Raw genomic sequence first — 27,798 nt, forward strand, 5'->3', positions numbered from 1 at the left:
AACATCCAGATAAATATATGCAGTTTCCCCAAATCATCTAAGTGCCTGTCAGAAATGGTTGGGACGTGACAGTTAAAAACACGTTCATTTGCTATAAGGTCTTTAATATTTATTCATTTATTTTTATTTTTTATTTTTAAATTATTTTTTTTATTTTTTATTTTTAGAAGACTTGATGACGAGAATAAGGAGACAAGAAAGGTAGTGGTGTGATTATAGGTTTGTGTGTGTGTGTGTGTGTGTGAATATGCTGGAGATGACAAGAATATGTGCAAGTGTTTATATTTGTGCGATTAAAAAGAAATGTTTATTGACAAACAGAGATGGAAAGAAAGAATAATTATGAGCGTGTCTGTAAAAGATCATGGAGCAGTGAAATTAGGGGCTTTATGAAATTCTCTCTCATCCCTTTCTTCCCGAATCATTATTTCATTCTAAATTCAATAATCATCGTAATAATCATAATAAGCTTGAGGCTATCTTACCTTTATCACAGATCTTTCTCCCTCACATTACTCCACTGTTGCTTTCCCTCCACTAGGTTTCTTGTAGCTGCCACATCGGGTTTAAAACACTCATGGTTGCCTACAAAGCCAGAAATGGCCGTCCCACACTTACCTGAGACACACATCAAACCCTTATTCTGTACAGCATGCTACAAGCACAGCTCTGCAAGGAAGACTCACGTCAAGGATCTTCTCTGTGCTTTCAACTTCCTCTGGCTGTCCACTGGCAAAGACTAAGGTCTTAATGTTCTCTAGGACTTCTACAGTATGTATCGCTCTGAATAAAGATGCTGCCAAATGCTCTAAAGGAAACGTTTACAAAATGTTTCGAAGTCAGTGGTTGTTTGCTGTACTGATGTCACAGGAGGACACGGCTTGTGTGGTTATAATGGCATTTAATTAGACAGAAAAACATCAGAGGTCTCAAACCCAAATGATAATGAGCAGGTTCCTCTGTTTGCTCCTTAAAAAAATGGCAAGGGCTTTTTTTTCCCTCAAACACCATTTTGCTAGTTTGGGATCTATAAGACGACAAGCATGGTGGCACCGATGGTGGTGGTAGCATGAAAGTTCAAACTTTATCTGCTTTAGTAGAGTGCACAGACTGAGAAGTGAGAGAGCTGGACGGATGAAAAGACTTAAGGGCTGCTGCATCACACTGTTTAGAGAGTGACAAATGTGCTGCAGCATCACTCTAGTTACATGTTGAACTCCCACTTGTGCCACTATCAGAGAGCAGTTAAACAGCATTGTGGGTTATAGTGAAATACTGATTTTTCTGAGTAATTTTAAACTAATTCCCTGTCAATCCACTGAGAGTCAAATCAATTGTTGAACCATTTTGCATTTTAAACTCAATATGCCAATCTAGGCTTGAAACCTGTTTTGCATCCAATATTCTCCTCAAATACTCGAGAGAATCTTAAAGATTTTTTTGACTTTTTTCTATACTGCTAACTCCTGAATAGGAGTGATTTGTGATTTTCTATCTTTAGTAGATAATATTCCGGCTTTTGTCATGATGTACAGTATGAGGTGCAAGTGGCAAGGTGTCATCCATGAATTGAGCCTTCTCTGAGTAGGCTTCATTCATGGGCAGTGAATGTGAAGTCAACCTGGCACTCACTGCATTTGGAGGACATTTTTTTGTTTGCTTGAAGGAGAGAAAGATAGCAAGAGTAATTATGTGAGTGTGTGTGTGTGTGTACATAAGAGATACGAGATGCATGAATGCAAACAGTACAGCACTTTGTAGGAGTACAAAAAGAAAGAAAGAAAGAAAGAAAGAAAGAAAGAAAGAAAGAAAGAAAGAAAGAATGTGTTAGAGATGACCAAGAGATTGGATGATGGATTAGCTGTTATGATCTTGAACTCATCCTGGCCCCTAAATCACATTCTGCTCTTGTCTCCAAACACAATTATTTATAAAAATGTAAATATGGCTATTTTATCTAATCTCAAATTCGTTTTCTATATTCTCGAATACTATTTTCTTGTCACTCTGAGAGTGTCACTATATAGCCATGTAATCTGTATTCAGTGACATTCAGTTATATTGAGTAAAATTACATTCCACTTCCATTAACCTCAAGCAAACACACCAGTGGTCAACCCATGCTATTCAGACAGTATAAGAACAGACTGCTGTAAAAATTTGTCCTGTAGGACGGATTTTCATTTGTGTTTCCCCAACATCTAGATCTAATGATTTTACTAAGTCAACAAAAACCTCTCAGCAACCAGCCGTATGATTGAAATCTCTTCAAATAACGCCACAGTGTGAGGCATCATATTGAGGAATTGTTTTATTCCTGAAACCAATGTTGACTGTGTTGAAAATTTCATTTTACATTATGTTCAATAATTCAGATGCCTCTGTGAGGGGAGGGGGAAAGTTTGAGGAATGAAGCTATACAAAAACAAAAAACAACTAAAAAAACAGCAAGATCAGTAGGTATGTGTGTCTTGATATATATGTGTGTATGATATATTCTCTCTCTCTCTCTCTCTCTCTCTCTCTCTCTCTCTCTCTTCAGAAATCACACTATTAATCGCTCATATTTATATATTACTCAGAAGCTCCTGGTTCCACAACTGAGTTTGGTTCCTATCAATGTTTCTTCTGAAAATTGTCTCAGGGTGTTTTTCCTTGTCATCGCTGCCTCTGGCTTGCTGATTTTTTAAACTTTGTCATTTTTATCCTGAATCTCTATATGTTTGTAAAGGTGCTTTGAGACGATGTGCATTGTTAAACACGCTGTACAAATCTAATCTAATTGTTTGTGTGTGTGTGCCTGTGTTTGTATACATGCATGCATATACACTCATACACTCCACTTTATTAGGAACACCTGTACTGCTGCACATTCAATTATCCAGTCAACCAGTCATGGTTAAAATGCATAGATTAATGCACAAGCAGATAAGGAGATTTAATTAATTTTCAGAAGAAATATTTGATCTCAGTGGTTAGCACATTCGCCTCACACCTCCAGGGTCAGGGTTCGATTCCCGCCTCCACCTTGTGTGTGTGGAGTTTGCATTTTTGCAAAATTGTCCCTAGTGTGTGATTGCGTGAGTGAATGAGAGTGTGTGTGTGCCCTGCGATGGGTTGGCACTCTGTCCAGGGTGTATCCTGCCTTGATGCCCAATGACGCCTGAGATAGGCACAGGCTCCCCGTGACCCGAGGTAGTTCGGATAAGCGGTAGAAGATGAATGAATGAATGAATGAACTATGGACAGCAGGGTATGTGTACAGGTGTTCCTATTTAAGTGGCCATTGAGAGTACTATTCAACACTTCCTATCTCTTTCACTTCACCATCTGTAACCTCGATCTCGAGGCATAACTGAAGTCTCTATTAGAATATTAATCAATATTCAATCATCACCTTTGGAATCTTTCAGCAGTCTGTTATTTTAAACGTACAAAAAAGCTTCAGAATGTGGCAGACAGACAGAGTTAAAAGGCAAAAGCAATTTGGCAGCTCGAAATGTGAAATATCTCCAGAATGTTCATGTTCCCTAAAGAGAATAAAACACACAGACTGCTGAATATGGCTTGTGCTTAGCCAAAATGCTTCCGATCTTGAAGCTGTTTTTTATTACCCAATAACTCTCTCTGATCCCATAGCCATTCCACCTCTGCCTTTTTGTCTACCTCTCAGAGGTAAACACAATCTATTTTGCTCGCTCATGTGTTTTCACTAAGCAAAGTGCTACTAATACTAATATCAGTACTGCTAAACTACTGTAACAATACCTCCTGATATCAAAGAGCTAATAAACCAGAGAAACTGAAGGCAAGCTCACATTGCTCAGTGCCACATCCATCTATCCGTTCTCTACACCACTTATTCTACTGGGTTAAAGGGATCTTGAAGCCAAGAGACTCAGGGTACACCCTGGACAAGATGCCAGTCTATCACAGGGTGCAAATTCATACACACTATTTACACAATACATACAATTCAGAGATGCCAATCAGTCTACGAAAAGTATAGTATAGTAACAGAATAGTGTCTCTGTGCTAAGGAGGAAGCTAGAGTACCGGGAGGAAACTCCGGAGGCACGGGGAGAACATGTGAACTCCACACACACACTTGGTGGAGGCAGGAATCAAACCCCCCAACCAGGGAATCATGCATCTATTTTTTAAGGGGCCACAGTGTGCATAACACAGAAATATGTGATGCTGAACCATCATTTTTTGTACACTGCAAGGTTAAATTGCATGTTACCTCTACATTTGCAAGTTCTGTGATCTTTTCATGAATTCTTCAGGTAAAAAAATGTGCAGCCACAAGCCCGGGACTGTGCACAAATGTTGATTACATAATCAACCAGCAATGCTGAGTCTGTTATGCATGATCAAAACGGCAAAAATCTACGAAAGATGACAAGCAGGTAACACAGAATTATTAATGATTATAATATAAAACCCACTTGGCTCAGCAATCTGTAGGGGCATGTGTCCCCTCAGTTTAAATGCGCATGACACCTCTGCCCCAAACAAGCCACTGTAACCCTGCCTCAGTGCCCCTTTTTGATCCTAATACCATTTATACTACAGACAAATCAATATTTTAGTGAACAATTAATGAAGTGAAATATCAACTGATTACAATCATAATTAAGTCAAAAAACCACAAACAAATCAATTACTAAATGAATCTATTTAATATTTAATAACCTAATAATCTGTTTCATAAAAAAAAAAAAAAAAAAAAAAAATCATGAGGGGGTTTTTACATTTACCCAAATCTATTATTTTTAGGATTGTGATATCTTTCATTTTCAGGATTCTTCTCTTCTCTTGTCTCTATAACTCATCACAGGTTAAGCATTCATTCATTCATTCATCTTCTACCGCTTATCCGAACTACCTCGGGTCACGGGGAGCCTGTGCCTATCTCAGGCGTCATCGGGCATCAAGGCAGGATACACCCTGGACGGAGTGCCAACCCATCGCAGGGCACACACACACACACACACACACACTCATTCACTCACGCAATCACACACTAGGGACAATTTTCCAGAGATGCCAATCAACCTACCATGCATGTCTTTGGACCGGGGGAGGAAACCGGAGGAAACCCCCGAGGCACGGGGAGAACATGCAAACTCCACACACACAAGGTGGAGGCGGGAATCAAACCCCGACCCTGGAGGTGTGAGGCGAACGTGCTAACCACTAAGCCACCGTGCCCCCACAGGTTAAGCAACATAATCATAATCATTTACTTTGTTTTATAATCACAAAGGTGATTAATTTATTATTATTATTATTATTATTATTATTATTATTATTATTATTATTATTATTATTATTATTTTAGCTATTTCTTCCTTGTTGCTCTGCAAGCTACTTAGTTAAAACGGTCATAAAATAGTTAATCTATTGATGAAGTATTTAGTGGTACAAATAAGTCCCCAACAGTGGACTAAAGTACATCTAACTGCATGTGTTAGAAAAACAAAGTGAGCCGCAGCCCATAATGAGTGTTTGATTAATTAGACAATCCATTCTGTGTACAAGATCTAAGCTTCTGGAATGTGTCAGTGGAAAACTGTTTTACAGAATCTAAAGCTCTCAGAGGACTAGCTTATGAGACGTCAGCTACTTTCATCGACAACACCAGACTGTACAATGAAATATTGTTTCATAAAAATGAGAAATTATGTGCTGCTCATTAGGTGAACATCATTATGCTAACATGTGGGTCCCCTTCACCCAAATCTCATTAATTCTTCCTTGTCCTTATGCAGAAATGATTACCTGCATTAAGTGCTATAATCTGTTCATGCGACACAGAAATCCCAGTATAGATAACTGAACCTAATAACCGATAGTGCTGTGTTTAGCTTCCTAAAATCAACCACAGTCTAAAAACTCAAAATTCTGAAAGTGACTGTGTAAAGTGAAGATGTGATGAGAAGGACATTTTATATTTGGTCTAAACGCTGTGTAAGATACGTGAACGATTTCATCTGGCTAACATTTGGTGTACACATTTCATGACACAACTTCCCTACTTAAACATTTACTGAGATAGTAAAAAAAAGATAGAAAAAGGAGAAAATACAGCTTTAATATGAACAGAAGCTGGAAATAACATAAAGTAGCTTATGTGTTCCTTTTAGAGCTGTTGAAAACAAATCTAAAGATTCCCTGAAGCTTTTCCCATGTTTGCACAAAGTGTACATATATTATTACTTTATCTGTATTAAAATGAACAATTCCACTTCTACATCAATTCTATATGTATATGTTTATTGTTCCAAATCATCCCTGCATTATTTCTGTGAAGTGGGCATGGCTTAAAGCAGATTTTTATTGAACTATATCAATAGACTCCAGAATCTCTGGAAGAAGATTTATATATGTAAAAAAAAAAAAAAGATATAAAATGCCACTGAGTTTAATAAATGCTTCTGACAAGCTTTATATATATATATATATATATATATATATATATATATATATATATATATATATATATATATATATAAAAGAAACCTTTGCTGTTGAATTGTATCAGTGTATCCATGTATACCATTATCTGTTCATTCAATATAAGTACTATATTAGTATTTGGTTGCATCCCAAATTAGTAACATACATATTAGTATATTACTGGAAATAGGTAATGAATAAAGTAATGAAAATAAATAAAGTAATGTTTATACAATCAGTAAAGATCATTAAAATAAGATTAGAGTGAGGCATGGAGAAAATAAAAACAGATACATATCAGGACAGCTTGCTCAGCAAGGTTTAGATTAGATTCAGCTCTAAAGGTTTTTGTAATGTTTGTGACTGATTACAACACCGGCTCAATCTCACCCTGACAGCCCACTTCAGAGGGGCTCAATTTTGCTTCACTGCTGCCAAATGCCGCTTATCACGAAGATTAAATCCAATAAGTAACCCACACAGAAAAGTTCCACCTCTGCTTCTACAAATAGTACCGAATTTCCATTTATTAGTTCAGGAAAGCTTTAGCCAGCATGCCAGAAAGTCACAACAGCCTTGGCAGAAATATGAGGCTGTACATTCTACACAAGTAGTGCTCAGATCGGCAAGAAGACACATGCTTTATATTTGACTACACCTTGAATTATACATCAGGGAATTAAGTATATTGCTCTTACGCTATCTACGTGCATGTTCAAATGGTCTAGAGTTCAAACTACATGTGAAAAATGTCAAATGATCTCAGGGAAACAGCCGTGACAGAAGGACAAGTGCTTCTGTTCTGACTAATAACCCCTGAAAGAAAAGAGAAGAAAGTAAATCAGAGCAACATGGAGGTTATAGAGAGAGAATAGTATATACAGATTTAAGTATATAGTGTGTCACACGAAAGAACTGACATTGTTCTTTACTATTAAAAAAATCTTTATAGTAACAAGCGAGGGTACTACATTATATCATAATGCTTCTTTATATCAACGCATCTGATTCATTTGTACTTAGGAACTTTTACTGTAATCATAACGACTCTTATCCCAGGATTCTTATGTTGAATATGTTATTACTATTTGACATTTTATAGTCTACAAATGTAGAAGAGTAAAGATTAATAATATCACGATCCAAAGTAAACCAGAAGATGAATATGTTTGTTCCTGTAATCGCTCGTCTTTTTATTCCCCTTGTCACTTCCATTGTTGTCTCTGGCTTGCTCATTATGGATCTAAATATATAGCTACATCTAGATTCCTGTTAAGTTCCTTCGTGACAATGTGTCCTATTAAACGTGCTATAAAAAAAAATTAACAGGATGTTGATTTTCCAGAGATTCCTGCACAATTCTACGTATGTGTCAGGCGGAAGAACGTGCCGGAAACCGAAGTGCAGTTCACAATGTTTATTGAAGAAAGAAAAGGGCAAATGCAGAAAACGGCTAACCAGAGCTAAGCTCCAGGTGTAGCAAAACCTGTTGAATGCTATGATACATAGTGCATGTAGATTGCGTAGTCCAGCAAGGTTCATCAGCCCAAACTGTAGAACAGACAATGAGCTTGGTGGGGTACGGAGGTTATATAGCCTGGAGGCTGATGAGTGCCAGGTGTAGAATATTAGTAGGTAGGAGAGCTGCTAGGCGTGATAGGTGTGTTAGGTGAAGTTGTTCCTGGTGGATCCCTGACAGTATGTTACGGATGCAAGTGAAGACTTTTCACAAAATACACATGTACTGACTAAAGTTTATTCAAACAATCACTAGGAATAAGGCCATTTTTATAAACAAAAACCTAATGACAGCATTTAAGAGTTGATGGTCTGTTACTGTTGCCAGGTGTAAAAATAGAACTTAATTCAGTCTCAGGTCTGGTAGTTCATTTAGCTTTATATTGGTCATCATGCCTTCATTTTGACTCACTAATGGGATAAACATTGGTTAATACCAATAAAATTGTTAATTACTTGAATTATTTACACAATTATGGAACTTTAATATACGGTGCAATCGTAATTGTAAAATGCTTTTTCTTAAACATCAATCTACACGTCATAAACCATAATGACAAAGCAAAATCAGAATTGTGATGTTAGAAAATTGGTTAAAAAGAAAAAAATAAATATTCACACTGATGTAAGTGTTCGTATCCCTAACTTAGTACTTAGCTGAAGGACCTTTGGCAGCTGAAACGGCAACAAGTCTTTGAGTATGAAGCAGGATGCTAAAAACACCTAGATTCCTGCCATTCTTCCCTGCTGATTTTCTCATGATCTGTCATGTGTGATTGTGGATTTTTAGGTCCAATGACCTCTGGCTGGGCCATTTAATAACATCCACAGCGTTTTCCTGAGTCCACGCAATTGTCAATTGTTATATATATATAAAACTGTATTTAGCTTGACATCAAAAGTAATGCACTAGGATTTTATTGCAATTGATGCCTGTGGTAAACCTGGTTATATAGTTTTATATCAGTTGTCACAAATAACCATGTAGCCCAAGAAAAATGTTGCCTAGCTTAAAGTGTTCTATAAAAAATATTAACCACAGTATTAACCGATAATGCAATGCTACTGCAATTCTGTACCTGATAATACTATATAACTACATATAATACCAGATTCCATCAGGAATATCATCAGCATCGCCCCAGTCCACAGCACAGACCTTTTACAGCATGTCCTTCTACATAGTAGTTTCCATCCATCAAAGTCTGCTAGTATTTGATTTAGCCACATCTAAACAAAATAGGTAGCATTCCATGTGAGAAGGCCATGACACATTTTTTATATTATCCCATTGTGAAAAGCAGTAATAACTCACATCTCCACATCACTCTGTCACGTCATTGTTTTTAGAAGAAATATTGGCAGGCAATGCACCTGTACATCTTATTGCATCATAACATGTAAAAAGTCATTTTCTTAAAGGTTTATTTGCATGGATGCAAGGTAAGAGAAGCAGATTTTGCTGAACAGCATCAGAGGGCGAAGCTAAAGCGGCGGAAAAATCAGCACATTACCACAGAAGATTAGAGCCTCATCTATTGTGACAGCAAATCACAAGCATAGCTTGAAGATGGGAGACTTTTTCCCCGTTTTAATTGAAAATTTAAAAGGAATATTAATGCAGGGTGCTACAAAGCAAGCGAGTGAGAGAAAGAGGAGGGAGTTAACAGGGAAACGAATGACCTTCGACTAGACAAAAACACAGTAGTGTTATATACAGCTCAAAACGTTAAAAGGAAATATTAGCCACCGTCCTTTTTTTTTGTAATCATGCCATAGAGAATTGTGTAAGAATAAAACAGTCATATGTTTCAATATACTTGTAACCATGTACACATAGAATCCCATAGAATCCCATAGAACACTTATTTAGTAACTAGAGGCAATTAGAGTCCCTAATACACCAATAATGGTATGTAGAAGAAAAATAAGAAGACGAGGAGAACATGAAAAAGTCTATGCAGAATGCAAGTCATACTCAAAGAATGTAAGCATCAGTACCCATCGCTTTCACTACAGATTTCCAGGAAAAATATGTAAAACAAATTGCTACTGCAGCATGTAATGTACATTATTTAATATTTCCTGTAAGATTGCACAAGGCTCCAATACTGAAAATGTGATACATTTTTATTGCAATGCTCTACTTCCATTTCCTCAACCAGTGAGGAAAATAAAATAAAGTAGATGCTATGAATATTGCAAAATATACATGAGTGGTCAGGATTATGCTGGTTGACAATTTCTCTGGAAATTTTGGTGATCTTAATTTCTATTAAAACATTTTTATGAATTCAAAATGTAATTGTTCATGTAAAATTTATTGTCATCAAAGTTGGGATGTGGGATGAGGTAGCTCAGTGGTTAAGGTGTTGGACTACTGATCGGAAGGTCATGGGTTTTGAATCCCCGGTCCACCAAGCCGCCACTGCTGGGCCCCTGAGCAAGGCCCTTAACCCTCAATTGCTCAGTTGTATGAATTGAAGCAACATGTAAGTCACTCTGGATAAGGGTGTCTGCTAAATACCAGATGTGTAAATTTCCTTCTATTTGTACTCGTGGCTTGTTCATTAAAGATTTAGAAATAGTTGTCTATAAAACTACACAAAGAAATAAAAATAAATACATACAATAATCAACTTTAATGACTTCCTTAAATGTCTGTGATTGAAAAGTTGTTAAACTGTTAGACAAAATAAGAAATAAATGTCTAGAATGTTTACTTAAAATCTTCCAACATCCATTACTGGGTATAAACTTTTTATTTATTTATTTATTTATTTATTTATTTATTTATTTATTTATTTATTTATTTATCATTTATTTATTATTTATTTATTTATTCATCATTTATTTATTTATCATTTATTTATTCTTAATATCATTTATGCAATCAATTTATAACAACATTTAGAGAATTTATTTCATATTGGTAAGAGCATGAGCAATGCTTCTTTCCAAGTTGAACTTTTTTCCTCTTTCACTCTGGTATACAAACCCTGCTCCCTGCAGAAAATCTGTAATGGAAAGATAATGATGCTTTTTAAAGATATCAAAGGCTCAGTGGTATAATTCAGACCTATGTCTGGAAATTGCCATCTTTCAATAAAACATGCAGGACAACAAAATACAACTCGGATAATTATTGTACCATACAATTGTTTTTGTGGCCATATTCTTGACTGTATATTTCTCTCTACATGAGGTCCACTTTAGATAAATATAAAACATATTATTCCATGCATTATAAATAGCAGATGCTGCTGCAACAAAATTATGGCTGTAGTTATAAATGAATGAAAATGTTTCATGCAGAGATCATGTTCATGAAAAAATAATGGCCCATTGTGTGTGTGTGTGTGTGTGTGTGTGTGTGTGTGTGTGTGTGTGTGTTTGTATATGTGTGTACGTGTGTGCATATCTCTTCATATCCTTCCCACATAAAATATGAGATCATGTCGCATCTCATTTTATGCTGAAGAGATTTGTACTATTAAAGAAAGTTATAGGTAAATGATATACAGCACAATTATCTGCATCAGGACTCTGCTTATAAACACTGGGTAGGTATAAAATAAGTGGCAAAAATTGCACAGGTTATTTCATATCCATTCCATTGTCCTTTTTTTTGACTCAACTTGCTTGTATTTGTCTTCAAGGACAAAAACTGACCCAAATGCTAGAGTCAACTCCAAAATTACTGGCACCATTTAAATAAACTGCAATAATCAACCAAAGACAAAACATGGGTGTTGACCATTAAGCACCACCAGAATTATGAAAAGTGTCAAAAATCGGACATATGAAGAGACACAAATACATATATGTGTTGTAGTAAGGTTGTAGGGCAGTAGATAAGTAGAAAAAAACATGCACAGTTATTTATTTGATATCTTAATTCTCTTGAAAGGTGTCAATAATACTAAACTTTTGACCAAACTCCTTTCATCGTATTCACCACAGTCATGATTACGTTGTAATGTTTCTGAATAGAGTTAAGTATTCTAATCATTGTTAATTGACACCCAAGCATGAATTCTAGTCCTTAATTACATGTGAAGCACTTCAAGGACCATGGCTTCTTTTTTCCATGATTATAAAAGGATTGTGAGCCAGTTTTCATTTTCTGAGCGCTGTCCTCTAAATTAGTCCCAGTATTAAACAGGCCATCATAAAAAGACCTGGCAGGAATCATGATCCTACCTATACTAAGACGAGGTCTTGAATAACCCTCATAATAAGATCACAGATGATTAGATTTTATTCTGTTTGGAGATCAGGACAAAAAACTTCTGGACATGTCCATGCTCAAATTATGCACAACTCTGAGAGCGTGAAAATTAGTTTGGAGGTTTGTGTGTACATAATGTTTTTGGATAGAACCAAGGTTTAGATACCTATTCAGCAAAAACCTGATAAAATTCATCATTAAATCATCAGCTAAATGGTAAACAATCTTAAAGTGTAATTAAGAATGTAAGAGAATGTATCTTAGCATTTCTTTATTCACCTTGGCCACTGCCTTAGCCTGCCTAGAAGACTGATTTATACTGTATGTGGTGAATCCATGCTAATATTTAAAATGTTTAAGTAAGTACTATTTGGTTATATATACTGTAGGTAAGAATGTTGTACCTTAATAAAAATCCTCCATATATGTACATACATATACAAACTCTGTAAAAATGAAAGAAGGTTTACTAAAACATTCATTGTTTTTTTTTTTTTTTTTTCATTTTTTAGGAATTTTACATATAGGTATACAGTTTCTTTTAGGGTAGAGTTGTTTTGCAAGGTGAAATGCATACTGGCTATTCAATTTAGAAAAATAAACTATATGGGCAAAAAAAAATTGTGGACACCTGGCAGTTCCACCCATATGTGGGTATTCCTCAAATATGACAATGTTGAAAGCAAGCAATTTTAGAGAATGCCTTTACATGCTGTAGCATACAATTTCCCTTCACTGGAACCAAGAGGCCCAAACCTGTTCCAGTATGATAATGCCACTGTGCATGGTGAAAGGTTCATGAGGAAGACCTTGAGCGTCCTGCATTGAGCCTTGACCTCAACCCCACTGAACACCTTTATGAATGAGCTGGAACTCTGACTGCACCCCAGACCTCATCACCTGACATCAGTGCCTGACCTCACGGATGCTTTTGAGCCTGAATGAACACAAATCCTTAAAACCCTGCTCCAGTCTTCCCAGAAGGGTAACACTTAATAATACAGAAAACAAGGGAACTAAATCTATAATGAGATTTTATAAAAACACATATGGGTGTGGTGGTTTCCACTCTTACCTTCTGCTCAATCGTCTACTAAAATCATTGATCCAATAATATTTTGCTTGTTAGTTAAATGTATTAAACACAAAAGAACCATCAAGATGATGGTTCACAATTTAGTATAAATTGTTATTTGTCTTAAAGTTAAAACACAACCAATCTCTTATCAAAGATTAGAGCTGACACAATTACTGAATCAGTACAGTATGTCCTGATTATAGTGCCCGATTTTATGTGCCGTCAAATTACGCTTCCAGCAATTACTGAATCAGACTCTTTTCATGGAAAGATCACTCGCTGATCAGTAATTGCTTTTAAAACCTCTCAGAGATGTCATATAGCTTTGATTCACTAATGCAGTGGTGGGTTTTTTTTTTCTCTCGTATGTCTGCTAATGTATCTGTGCTATAAAGGAACTGCAGCAGCCTCATTTAAACTGTCAAAAAGCTAATTCGGCCAGAGGAAGTTGTACCTTTATGAACAAAATTAACACGTTGCCTTTGCTAGACGTCTTAATTACAGCCTGATAATACAATGCAAAATGTGAGGACTGGGGCTGTGAATCAGATCCTATTAAAAGATATGGAAAAACATACAGTGCATTAAAAAGTTAAATAAAAAAAATAAATAAATTACACACACACACACACACACACACACACACACACACACACACACACACACACACACACACATACACACACATCTACACTTATACAATATAGGTCCCCTGAGATTTGGTGTTACAACTCTTCAAGCTATATCAGACAGGAAGCCATTTGCACACTTTTGACAGCAGCTGGATCACTAAAGGCTTCAAACTCATTAGGAGGCTTTCGTACTTTCTGTCAGACTGAGATTAATGATATGAACGGCAGGGTTTGTGAATCTCTACTGCAATAAGAACTCTCTCTCTCTCTCTCTCTCTCTCTCTCTCTCTCTCTCTCTCTCTCTCTCTTTCTCTCTCTCTCTGACTCACTCACAGAAAGAACTCTTCTGACCTTTCAGAGCTGCAGTATGTTTATCCTAAGGACTGGCCCAGGGGTCAGTGCTGCCTCTGATAAATGGCACTGAAGATGACTGACTCTCAACATTCCCTTATGACCAAATGAAGAGCATGACTGCAGGATTAATGCCCAAACATACTCAAAATGAGGAACATTCACCTTGCTTTCACTATGATTGAGGGAATTAAGAGTCCAGAGCTCATCTGGACAGGTTGAAATCCTGACATTTCCCTCTATATACTATCTAGTACAGCAGCCAGGACTTACTCTCTCTTATCCGGCTAGGCATTTTTTTGGTGCTACTATTTATTTATTTATTTATTTATTTAAAAAACAGCATCAGCTAATTAACTGAACATTAAATATTCACCTTTAATAACTGCAAAATGTAACAGGATATTTGCAGCACAGGAAATGTTGTCCAATTTATTTTTGAACAATTTACAGTATTTCAGTCTTGGCCTTTGCCCTTTGGTGAGTCAGACATTGTTTATACATTATTAATTCAGTTGGTACCCAGAATCCAAATCTAAATGTCCCAATTAGGTTAATGTGTCATTGAATATAAAGTAGATTGAGTTTTTTCATAAAATTAACTTAATGTCAGCTGACAGTAACCTTTACTTCAATTTACTGTTGACAAAAAGTAAATAATGTAGAAAATAAATTACTAGCAAGATGTAACCACAAGTGTGTTTTTAGAACTGTGTAGAGATTGTAATCATTTTTAGTACAATAAAATGAACTAATAACTTTATTACTATTAGTATTTGCAGCCTTCATGGCTTCATTGCACTGACACAGTGGGTTATAAATCCTCAGTGATTCAGATCTAAGTCTAATATACTGCATGTTTCCAAGTGTATGACGTTTTTCCCTCATTCTAGCACTCTTTGTAATTTATGTTTTTTTTGTGTGTGTGTCTTTCATATGTCCTGTTTAAAATTTCAGTAAAACCATCATTGTATTGTGTAACTGACTGTTTCCTGTACATATATTTTAAACTATTATTAAGTATATTAAATCACAACAATTAAAAAGATATTAATGACTATGCATGTGTTATGTCATCTATGCCATTAATAGTTACTTCATTAATCTCCCAGTCATTAGGTTCTTCAATCCTCCCTTTGTTAACTACAGAATTTCTTTGTTAGCTATACTGTCATAGTGTAGTATTGTAGTTACTGAATAGTGCGCTTTAAAGGAATAGCTGAATAATATATTAAACGTCCTAAACGTCTAAACGTAATACCGAGTCAGTCTTAGAGCAGGTTGAGATCTTATCAGTAGTGCAAGAGTAAATGATGTAGGTGTTTAATTAGCTTAAGTAATTAGCTTGTTTAATTTAAGTAAGATTAGCTAGTGAACTTTTAAGATTAATGCTATTAGTATCTGAGATTAGTATTTAAGTATTTAACTAGAACTTGTGGACGTCCAGATAGGTAAAATTCTTTGCTTGCAAAGGTCAGAATAAGTAACTAACATGGCTGGATGGAGACAACATTTACTTGCTCCTTTATAATGTATCATTTATGTCCCAATCTATCAATTTTCAACATTTAGTCTATAAAAACTCAGTCTTTGAGCCATGGACTTTAACTCTGTGGTCTCAGATTCAATGAGAGTTAGATAAATAATTTATATACTGTAAATGCTTGTGATTGCATGAACCACAACCGGAGCTGAACTTTTTCAAATTTATTTATTTATTTATTTATTTATTTATTTATTTATTTATTTATTTATTTATCTATCTATCTCTATTGTCTCTGCTACAATGTTTATGGATGTCTCCTCCGCTTGGTGGGTCTGGCAGTATCTACATGCATCGGTGTGTCCGTCTTTACATCCCTCTCTAATCTGGCAAAGTTTAAGTTTGAGATATTTCAAGTGTATGTAATATTGTAAGTTGTAGGACTTGTGTATAACCAAGAGATGACTTGATTAGATTTTGGAATTCATAAAAAAAAAACTAGATGTCAATGGTTTCTGAAGTAGTTTTTAAATATTTATTATTCAAAAGCTTCCTTCCCGTTTGAAGTAAATTTTAAGGGTATTCCAGACATATAAAATCATAACATGAAGGACTAAAGTTGTTGGATGTCCAGGCATTTCAGTCAATGCTAATGGCATGAAGTTCTACTTGTTTTTTCAAGTATTTAGTTCAGTCCACTAAAATTCGTTGCCTGGTCTGCAGCCAGGCCACGATCCACCCCTGGATTATACACTTCTGGCAATGTAAGTGACTTTTATCTGCAATGACAAAGCATCATTCTTTCTACAAGAGTTATGAAAACTGCCAGTGATAACATTTTATTCAGTCAACAGCTTGCCAAGTGACTCATCAACCATCAAAACTGACCATAATGACTGTCAGGGTTATTCGTTTTTATTAGATAATCTATAAACTGTTTAAAGGACCGTTGACTGTTTGTAGAGTGTCTAAAGTGGCCTATCCCCATGTCAGAACCACAGAATGAATTTAGCAACATGATCACAATAGGTGAAGATATAGTTTTTTTTTTTTTTTTTAAAGTCACCCGTGAAAAAAATGTACTGAAAATGAAATGATTTGTTTGCCTGTTTTAGCTGTGCTTTATTTTACTTTTATTGTGCTCATTCAAAAAATCCACTATAATCGTAAAAAATTCCTGCATTTTGACCAACTCCCACATGTGACATATACTGTATGCACTGGCTTTCTGGCTATTGAGATGCGGAGGCTAGTGCAAATGAATTTAAATTCATTTTTGTTTTGCCTACAGCTTTACATTAAGCTTTTATACCTTCAAAAAAGTAATGTTATACAATTTCAGGTAAAACGGGGGGCACGGTGGCTTAGTGGTTAGCACGTTCGCCTCACACCTCCAGGGTCGGGGTTCGATTCCCACCTCCGCCTTGTGTGTGTGGAGTTTGCATGTTCTCCCCGTGCCTCAGGGGTTTCCTCCGGGTACTCGGGTTTCCTCCCCCGGTCCAAAAACATGCATGGTAGGTTGATTGGCATCTCTGGAAAATTGTCCGTAGTGTGTGATTGCGTGAGTGAATGAGAGTGTGTGTGTGTGTGCCTGCGATGGGTTGGCACTCCGTCCAGGGTGTATCCTGCCTTGATGCCCAATGACGCCTGAGATAGGCACAAGCTCCCCGTGACCCGAGGTAGTTCGGATAAGCGGTAGAAAATGAATGAATGAATGAATGAATTTCAGGTAAAACAGATGTACAGTATAAAAGCTTGTAAAGTTCACTCTCAAAATGTTTTAATTTTTGTGTTTGGTGTTCAGTCGGACAAAAACACATTTGCAAACCGAATCATTTTAACAATAAGAAAATAACTCAGTCATCCAGATGAGTTGAGCTACAGTATGAGCAGTGATTTTATACATATGTATATAAGCATGACCCTGCAGAATGAAAGGCATGAAAGCTCACTAACTGCTGTGAAGAGGATGAAAGTGACATAAACTTTAATCTTATGTCCTTTTCAGTCACCAGACCCCAAATCAATTAAACCTATGGAACAATTGGTGGAAGACTTTCGACAAAACTACTATCTAATGTTATCACTAAAACAACAGCCAGCTCATTTTTTTTCTGAAAAAAACATTTAATTTCCCCAGCAAAATGTCATTGCCTAAGGAACCGTAAAAGAGCAAAAAATAAATGAATGCTGTGTGATATTTTATTTACAAGTGCTAATGCAGTTTGTGAGAGCTATACAGTTTGCCTGTCTGCATGTTGTGTGTGAGGGTGTCTGTGTGTGTGTGTGTGTGTGTGTGTGTGTGTGTGTGTGTGTGTGTGTGTGTGTGTGTGTGTGTGTGTCACTTGAAGGCCTAGTTTTCTCAATTGTGCATAAAATATTATGAAATTTGCATTCAGACCACTCTCAAGGACACTCCTCTGAATGGGTCAGAAACATGCTGCAGTGCAGCTTAAAGACACAGGCCTTACATATACACAGAGGAATTATGGGTAAAAACAAGAGGTCTTGTTATAAGAACCAAGGCTACCTGATGAACAAACTTGAAGCTTGTGGTCAAATTTAGAAGCTATTTTTTTAAAACATTATATTCCTTCTATGTACTACGCAAAGAATATACCATACCTGGCTTGAGGCAAAACAGTTACCAATATTTTTTTATTTATTTTTCAATAAACACCATTCAACAGAGAAAAGATATGTTTTATCATTCATTAATTAACAACCTGACATACTTTTTTAACCATTAATAGTTACATTTAATATTGTGGATAATAAATGAGATAAGTTTCTGTTACAAGTAAATTATAAACTCTGTTATAAACTCTGATATCCTATAAACCAGCCTCTCTTGTTCTCTGTGTTGTAGTTAATAAAACATTATTAAGCTTTGCCATGTTAGACAAAACTGTACTGATATTTGCATATTATATGAACCCTGAAAAGATCTCTACAGCACTATATATATATATATATATATATATATATATATATATATATATATATATATATATATATATATATATATATATATATATAGTAGAATATCATTAATATGATGTTTTGCATGACTGCTACTAAACCTTTATTAAACATAAGTATGTCTACTACTATTTGACAGTTAACACTCAATATGTAACACCTTTAAAACCTAGTACATTTGCTATTACAATTTCAATTCACCTCTTCCACCACAGGCTTGGTGCAAAAGCTGTTCATAATTGTCAAGCTAAAAATATCACCAAATGGGTCAGAGGAGGCAACAAAGAATAAGTGGGTTTGATCTTGGGCCAGAAAATAGGGACAGGTTCAGAATAACAGAGAAAGGGACAAAGTCTTGTCTGAAGGGGCAAACTTAACTAATGATTGATGGTATTCTTAATAGCTTCAGAGCAATCTGAGTATATTTGGGTTAATGTTAGAGCTCTGTTCAAGTGCCAGTAGAGAAAAAAAGGGTTTACTGTGGATTGAGAAATAAAAAATTAAAAAGCCTGATAAAATATGCCAGCTTTCCTAGCTTTCAGCAAAATCTGGCATTTTTACAGGGTCCTAGTTATTTGCTTATAATAAAAGATTTTCCAGATTTTGATTAAGCTTTTTAAACTTTCCAGACTTCTGGTGTCAGTTTTCTTGATCAAAGCTTATTAACAGCACCATGAAGAGGGAAATGAATAAATATATAACAGTTCATTTTTGTTTTCTTGGGATGTATTTCCAGGTCTGAAATTGAGAATGTGTAAATTCAATGGCTTATTAATTAATTAATCAATTGATTGATTGATTGATTGAATTATTGATTCATTCATTCATTCATTATTAGCATTAGTATTTGTAATAGTAATAGTAGTAGTAGTAGTAGTAATAATAATAATAATAATAATAATAATAATAATAATAATAATAATAACAAAAATATGTAATAATATAAATTATAATAAGTAATAATATTTTATAAAAAATATTATAGTATATTTAATAAAACATATAATAATAATAATAATAATAATAATAATAATAATAATAATAATAATAATAATAATAATAATAATTACTAATATTCTTATTCTTACTCTTATTCTTGTTCGTATTCATATTCGTATTCTTGTTGTTGTTGTCGTTGTTGTTGTTGTTTGGCATACATTGAAGCTCACTGTTTGGAAACCTTTCCAAAGCCACACCCAAAAAGCATGTACATGTAATTTCCTATGATAAAAGCCTGAGCACCGGTGCAAACCTGGTTTGCAATATGGCTAAGAACAAAAGTGTTGGTCCACATTATTTGCTCTCATTGTTTTTTGTTCTTGTTCTTATCCTGCTTACAGAGCCTCAGGCACCACACAGATCAGAGTTACAGAGTTTGACATTTAAGGATACATTTTACAGACACCTGCCATAATGTGAAGGAAACGCTGACAAATAACTTAAAAATCATAGATTCTACCTTTAACTGGAATGAAGGGTCAGTGAGGACTCTTTACAGGTGACCATTTTATATGGAATAAGTAAACCGAGACTAGTCTGTTTCATATTATATAATATATCGATAGCTTTTGAACCTGCTTCAGATGAATAAATTATGCTGCTCTTACCTGGGTTAGGAGATGTCAGAAGTGGGATCTTAATGGGGGAAAATGAGAGCAAGTGTACTGGGTGAGCTGAGGAAGCTGATGGTCTCTGGGCCATGTCTGATTCCATAGCCACCAGCGCCGCTGTTGCCAGAGCCATCCGCTTGTTACTCCGCACTCGTTTTATGGCTACTGGACAACCTAAATAGAGGGAATAAGAGAATTAGTAAAGAACAGCAGAAAAAAATTGTCATTGTCCATTATGTGTATGTGTCTTGAACATGAACGGCCAGTAATCATAATTACTCTTCAGTAATTATACTGTTTTTCTATACTTCACTGTACTGTACTGTGCATTTTCATGAAAAAAAGACCTTTATACCTTTATATTTGTCTTCTCTCATCTAACCAATTACAGTGCACTATACATAAAACAAAATGCAATGGGATTTATAGATCTGTTAAGGGTTTGATCTCACTGGTCTCCTTTGACAACAATCACTTTTACAGTATATAATCAGTATTGTTCAGGAACTTGAAGAGCAGCCCTACATCCTGCTCAGACTATCAGATCCACCAATACTGGTTAACTGGTAGTGCCTAAAACCAGACTAAAATCAATTGGGAAGATATTTTAGCTCTATAGCTCCAAAATCCCAATGAAAATCATATTCAAGTATATCATGATTACATTTCCATCTAACATTTTAGGAATCAACATAATATGTATCTTTTATCTCAGCACTTTCCCTTTTTTCCCTAGTCCTTCGACTCCTGAATATAATAATAATAATAATAATAATAATAATAATAATAATAATAATAATAATAAAATAAAAAAAATACAATAAAATAATAATAATAATAATCATAATAATAATAATCATTATTATGATTATTATTATTATTATGTGTTTATTATTTTATATTGTTTATTAATCATATTTTCTTATATTCTAACTATTATTACCTGTAAACAATAAAAATATTAGTTACACTGAGCCACTTTTAGACCCATTCAGCATATCAGTGGAAAGCTGTGTGTGAGCTGCCTTTTTAAAAAAAAAAAAAAAAATATTTGCATGTGGATGATGCGTGTAGGTTTATCTTTGTTCTCTACTCTAGATTGCTGTCCAACTTGCTTTTTTTTTTTATCAGGTTTCACAGATGCTTTCATCTGGAGTTCCAGTGAAGGAATGGCACTACGATAGCCTAGTAAATCTGGAGCCAGTACAGAACCAGCAGCCTGAGGGAGGCTTAATCAGAACTAAACACACACATACACAGACTGATGGCTGAGCCTGTGAAGAGCTAACACATGCACCACCGACCCACATACTTACACACATAGCGACTTGGGAGTGATCCAATACCGAAGCGATCTTATTCTATCTCTCTGAAACACACAGCACTTTATCTAATGGCAGTGAGTGGGAGGATCAGAGACAGAATGCTTAACATGAGCACCACTCTGAAAATCAGGTCACTTGGGATATATAATATAGAATCGGTCCAGAATAGAGTTTCTGTTCTGACACGAAAGTGGGTAAAGATTTAGCACTGCTCGGGAAAGTGACAACAACTTGAATGGGATTCAACTTAAAGATAGAGAAAATAAAATATAACAACTTGATTTCATCATTTAGCCAAAGGACACTGAGAGTCAGATACATGGATCATATAAACAGCGTGTTTATTGAGCGAGATCAGTCGCAGACATGATTTGAAAAGAAAACCATGAATTATATATTCTACTGAGTCTTGCCTGGAAGAAAGTGTAATATTTTAAGGACTTACATAAATGTGAATCTTTGTTAACATTGTTAGGCACTGTATTCTGTAAACACACACAGACATATACACACAGACACATACACACACACACAAAGTCAGTATTTTGTTCATTTTAATTTATATCTCAGATTGGTTGCTTATTTAAAGCCAATTAATTAAACACCAGCGCTATTGTTTTTTTTTTTTTTTTGGGAGTTAAGGATTTTCTTTTCTATTTCTCTAGGGTTGCAATTACTGGTCAGCATGTTTTTTATAACACCCCCAAACCTGTCTGAAAATTGATACAGGAGTATGTGTCTTCATTTAACAACTAGAACTAGAATCAATATTGGTTTCTTTGCTACCTTTTAATAGATGCATTGGTGCACTACATAGGAGGCTAGCTGCAGTGTTTGTATGATGTTGATGTCTTGTTGCCTCTCAGAGGGCTCTTGTTTCGTATAAATTGACCCTGATGGTGAGTGGAAGTGCCAAAAGAGCTGCAAAAAGCTTTTAGGACTTTGAAATCTTCCATGATGCTATGGTGCTAAAACAGTAGACGGTGTTTGGGGTAAATATCTGCCTACTCAAAAAAGTTACATTACAGATCATAATGTCAGAAAGCTCTACTAAAGAGAGAACACTCACCTCATGTTCAGTCTCCTGTTAGCTTTAACATGTTATGATTAATTGTTGCGTTACTTTCTTTGATTCAGTCTGACTCTAGACATGATTTAAAAAAAAGTAAAAAATAAATAAATAAATAAAACACTGAGATAATAACCATGAGAGGTGTTGTTTGCTCTGTGGATCGGCAAATCCTACTTGACACAGAGCTTAACCACAACAACCTATTAAAGAACAAATGCTCGCTCTATAGGGAATGCATTCGCAGGCAACACATGAGAAGACTTAATTCAGCGTCTAGACATAAAACAAATAAAAAAGAAAAAAATGTCTTACACAAAGGATTCATTCAAAAGTTTGGTAAGCTTCTTACTAGGACTCGACTTTGTAAATTTGTGATTTGGAAGCACATGGTTATGCAGTCATCGAATCTACATTCAAGGTTTCACTAGGATGATAAATGAAAGAATATACCAAGTTATTTTATCTGTATTTCTTTCCTGTAATCTATAGACAATCCACCATCTTTTGGTTAGATTCACAAATGTATTGGGAAAAAAAATATTTGGTAAGCAGAAATGGATGAGGAGCTTTAGACGGTTTAGTGGATAGGGTTCATAAATCTTATACATGTGCAAAGCACTGTGGGATGCAAGGTAAAATCATCTGACTTTACTCATGTCAGACTCTCTAATCTCTAAGAATGTAAACCCTGCATGCGACTGATGTCACCAAGCTCCAGTGAATCATGTGAATAATTGCTGGTTCTCTCAACAAAGCCTCTTTCATCTTTAGATGCTGACTTTATTGCTTTTGTTATCCTGATTTCTAGGCGATTAATATTAAGTTAATAAAACTGCTTTAATACTTGTCATATATTATGGATAGAGAAATCCTGATTCTTATAAAACTCCAAAAAAAAAAATAGATACCTAATGAGCGGCTCCATTAAGATTTCGCAAAATGGGGGACGCCTATACAGTATACAGATGAGTTTACACACAATTGATTATTCTATGAATGAATTGTATGAATTGTACAAATTGGTTTGTGTCAAACCAATGTCAAGTAGCGAATGTACAGTAGGTAATGAACCATTTTGGGCTAGGTTTCTTCCTCAGGATTACAACAGAAAAAGCAAGTTGCAAGGAGAAACACCACTTAATCCAAAGTAAAGTTTTCAGGTGTGGAAAAAGCAAGAGCCAGCAGTATAGTGGGCCTTAGGCAGCAAGGATCATGGATGAGCTGAGAATCTGCAGTAAAGTGCTGAGATACCTGGGACTACTAGCATAGACTGCTACCATATCCAGCTCCTAATACAGGCTGTTTATGATAGCTTGCCATGTTCTACTAACCTCAACATCTGGGAAAAGTGCGAAACACCATCCTGCCCTCTTTGCCCTGGAAGAAGATCACTTGAGCACATTCCAAGCACCTGCCCAAAGGCCCTTGATAAAGACCATTATCGCTTCAACCAGGTGCTATAAACAGGCTTTGAGATAGTAACCTGAGATATACTGTAAACACTGGCCATCAGCAAACAACACCACTCCTCTCATGGCCAGAGAGAATCCATTCTCACAGTCAGTACCAACAACAACAAGTTGCCTTTTCAGATACCACCAAAAAGGTGATTATGGTAGAAGTAACAGTACCCTGGAAAGCACACATGTAGGAGGCACATATGTAAAAGGAAAAGCCCCGAGTTTAAGGAGTTAATAGAGAAATGCAAGAGAAAGGGTTGATCCAGTAGAGCTCAGATGCTGAGACTATGCAATGCAGGCCGCTCAGTCTGTAAAGTCATGATCCAGCTATGCATAGTGTGGATGGAAAAAATGACGGCCATAAAACCTATAAGTGATGCCACAGAAAGAAGTCTAAGAGTACAGGGTTGTGGACTACTGCTGGGACACAGGCCAGGGACTGAGCACCCCCAACCGCATCACTTGGGACAGGGTGTTTGATGTTGAAAGACCCAAAACACCTGCCGAAAGGCTACAGGTCTAGCATTTGTAATGTGCACTGAAACACTACTACAGATTTTAGGAGTGATGTAAAAAAATTATCTTCCACCAAGTGAACTAAGATTAATTTTCAAGACTGTGCCTGACTCAGGTGAGCTAAGTGCTTCAGTTATATATACTTCAGGCTATACTCTTTCAGAAGATCAGCAATATACACTGGAGCTAAGCACTTCAGAAAATTCAGATCCTTTTTTTTTCTCAAAAGTCATATAATATCAAGGTTTTTTACAGCATACAACATGCAGCACACTCTTTTTTCAGATTGCCTTTAAGTATATATGTGCATGTTCTCCTTTGAAAAACTGGAGGGTATGTTTGGGTATGACATAACTCCATGCTGCAAGGGAAAAAGGAACCCTCTGTCAACCATAGTGATACTTTTTAATGTTACAACTCTCTCTCTTTCTCTCTCTCTCTCTCATAGGGTCTCATTTAGGAACCCTGGAACAGACTATATGACTGATCTGCAATAACCACCCCACGTTCCTATCCTCCGCTTCATTGCACTCTTCTAAACTCCATTTTCCAGGAGCTGAAATTTCTTGCCACAGTTGACATTTCACATTTCATTAGGTCCTGTCAATAAGATCGGGCTCAAATTCACAGCAATGAAAAACGAGGGTTTTGTGGCTAGGTCTATAAAGCTGTAGAATAGTAGAGTTAAAGAAAATTCTCCTTCATTGCTGTAAAATGGCTGAAAGCCTCAAAAATTCCCACACTATAACTTGAAAAACATAAGCGGCACAGAGAATCGATGCCATACAGACCTTCTGGAAGAAGGTGCTTTCACCAGTGATACATGCCAGATTATAGTATAAACTACAGCAAGTGCTATACTAATTTGCTAAATGCTAAAACCACAGTTTAGTCTCAAGGATTCCAGAGGTCCCGACTTTTATTTGGTAGAAATTATTATTCTCAGTCCATGTTGTTATTCATGGTCTGTTGCATAACCCTTGGAGCAGGTGGTTGTATAACCTTTGGAGCACATTATAGTGCAGGAACGTAATGATAAAAAGTCAAAATAAAGAAAAAACTTTTAAAAATTGAAAAATTTGATTACCTTATAGACATTGAAATACATGTATTACATCCAAATAAAAAACAATTAAAACAAATAAAACAATTTGTATATTACTATCAAAGGCTACATTCAACACTAGCCCTAATCTCCGAATATTTAAGCCACATAAAATATAATTTGTCCTCTAAGAAACACAGTGACAATTTGTCATGAACTTCTAGCACCATGGGGACATTTGGCCCTCACACTGATTTAATGCACATCCACAGACACAGAATTCCATTTAAGAGCCACTTTATTCTCTACAACTCTGATCATTTACCTGGAGACTTCAATATGCTAATGTCTGAACTGAGAGTTGAAATTCGTGCCCGCATTTGCTTTGAGCACTGATTGATGACAGATGGCTACATTTAGATGCATTTAAAGTGATCGCGTTGCCTGATTTTCACAATCAGTCATGTTGGTCCTGCTGTTCTTTTGACATTTCACAAAAGAATAATGGGAACAAACCGTTCCAACCAACCGCATATAGCTGTGATTATAAAAGTCATAAAGCATTCTGTATATACGTTACACAGCAATGATTTAATGAAACACATAGAATCTGCAAAATTAGACAGATTTACACCCGACAAGAAAAGTTCTCCTATAAAACAACACACTCTGAAAAGTGCTTGTGTTATCAGGTGATGACTCTGTGCCTTGAGAAAGAAAGGTTCCTGTTTTGGCTTTTGTTGTTGCCCTTTGTGGATTGTGATTTTAAGGGCAGAGGATGAAGCCCTGCAGCAAGCAGAGACATTGAACTTTATAAACCCACCGTTACCCATGTTTATTACATTTCTTCTGGGACCAATAGCTTGTGCTGCAAAACATTGTTCTTCACTTCCAGTCTAACATTTATGAGTAACAGAGACAAAATTACCACAATATATCAAAATATTTCCAAACTTATCTATAACTATATAGATAACAGTCTGCACATGTGCATTGATGACTATTATACCACAGTATGGTTGAATGCTCAAATTAGATTGCTCAGAAGGTAATTGAATGTACAGAATGGTATATTTTCATATAACAGATAGTTTCATCTTAAACAAATGACAGGTTCATATTAATAAGCTTGTACTAATAACATTAATTCAATTCAATTCAATTTTCTCTCACTTCACTTCATTTCAGTTTACTCCTCACACTGCACCATGCATCCTCAGATCTATCAGCACTGCTCGACTGGTCCCACCATCTAGATGTAGATATACCAGGTAGATATACAGCAAGACTCTTTTCTGTTCTGGCTCTGAGCTGGTGCAAAGAATTTCTTCTAGATGTCAGAACAGCTGAGTCACTGTCTTTCTTCAAACAACTGGTGAAGTCTTAGGTCTTTCTAAAACAATCGAACTAGCACCTTTTCCCTGTTTGTTTTATGTGTATATTTAATTAAAAATATAAAAACCCTGAACAGAGTTATGTTAATAGTATCCTAGTCTGTAACCTAGTGAACCAGTGTTAATATATTAATCTATATAGACTTTTATACATCGCTTTGTATAAGGGTGTCTGCCAAATGCCATAAATGTAAGTGTAAATTTATATGTATAGCACTGTTAACTATTCATATTCTCTCAAAGCAGCTTTACAGAAGTATAGAAACACAGAATAAAATTTTAAAGTTTAAAGTTACCGTACATCTCTAACATCTATCCCTAATGAGCAAGTCCAAGGTAGCAGAGATGAGGAAAAACTCCCTGAGTTGATATGAGGAAGAAACCTTGAGAGGAACAAGATGATGCTCTATAGTCGAGTGGAACAATAGTGTTTCTATAATAATAGCTGATTCACAGGGTTTTGTATAGCAAACATAGTTTTAGATTGATGGTATCCTACGTCTGTAACCTAGTGAGCCAATGTTAATGTATTCATCGATAAAAGCTTAAAAGCACTTTTGTACTCAGCTCTGGATAAGGGAGTCTGCAAAATGTCAAAAATGCATGTAAATACAAACGCTCCAAATAATTTGAAAC

The 27,798-nt window shown here is 35.7% G+C and overlaps 1 protein-coding gene across 1 annotated transcript in view; it reads right to left on the reverse strand.

The window, feature by feature from the left end:
* The window catches only part of tcerg1l (transcription elongation regulator 1 like), an 81,400-nt gene that overhangs the window by 34,378 nt on the left and 19,224 nt on the right, over positions 1-27,798 (reverse strand). Inside the window, exon 5 of the mRNA XM_060889748.1 lies at positions 20,348-20,524. Within this exon, the coding sequence (XP_060745731.1) occupies positions 20,348-20,524 (177 nt within the window). The remainder of the gene's footprint in view (positions 1-20,347; positions 20,525-27,798) is intronic.

This window comes from Tachysurus vachellii, chromosome 2, assembly GCF_030014155.1.
Source record: "Tachysurus vachellii isolate PV-2020 chromosome 2, HZAU_Pvac_v1, whole genome shotgun sequence".
NCBI lineage: Eukaryota > Metazoa > Chordata > Actinopteri > Siluriformes > Bagridae > Tachysurus > Tachysurus vachellii.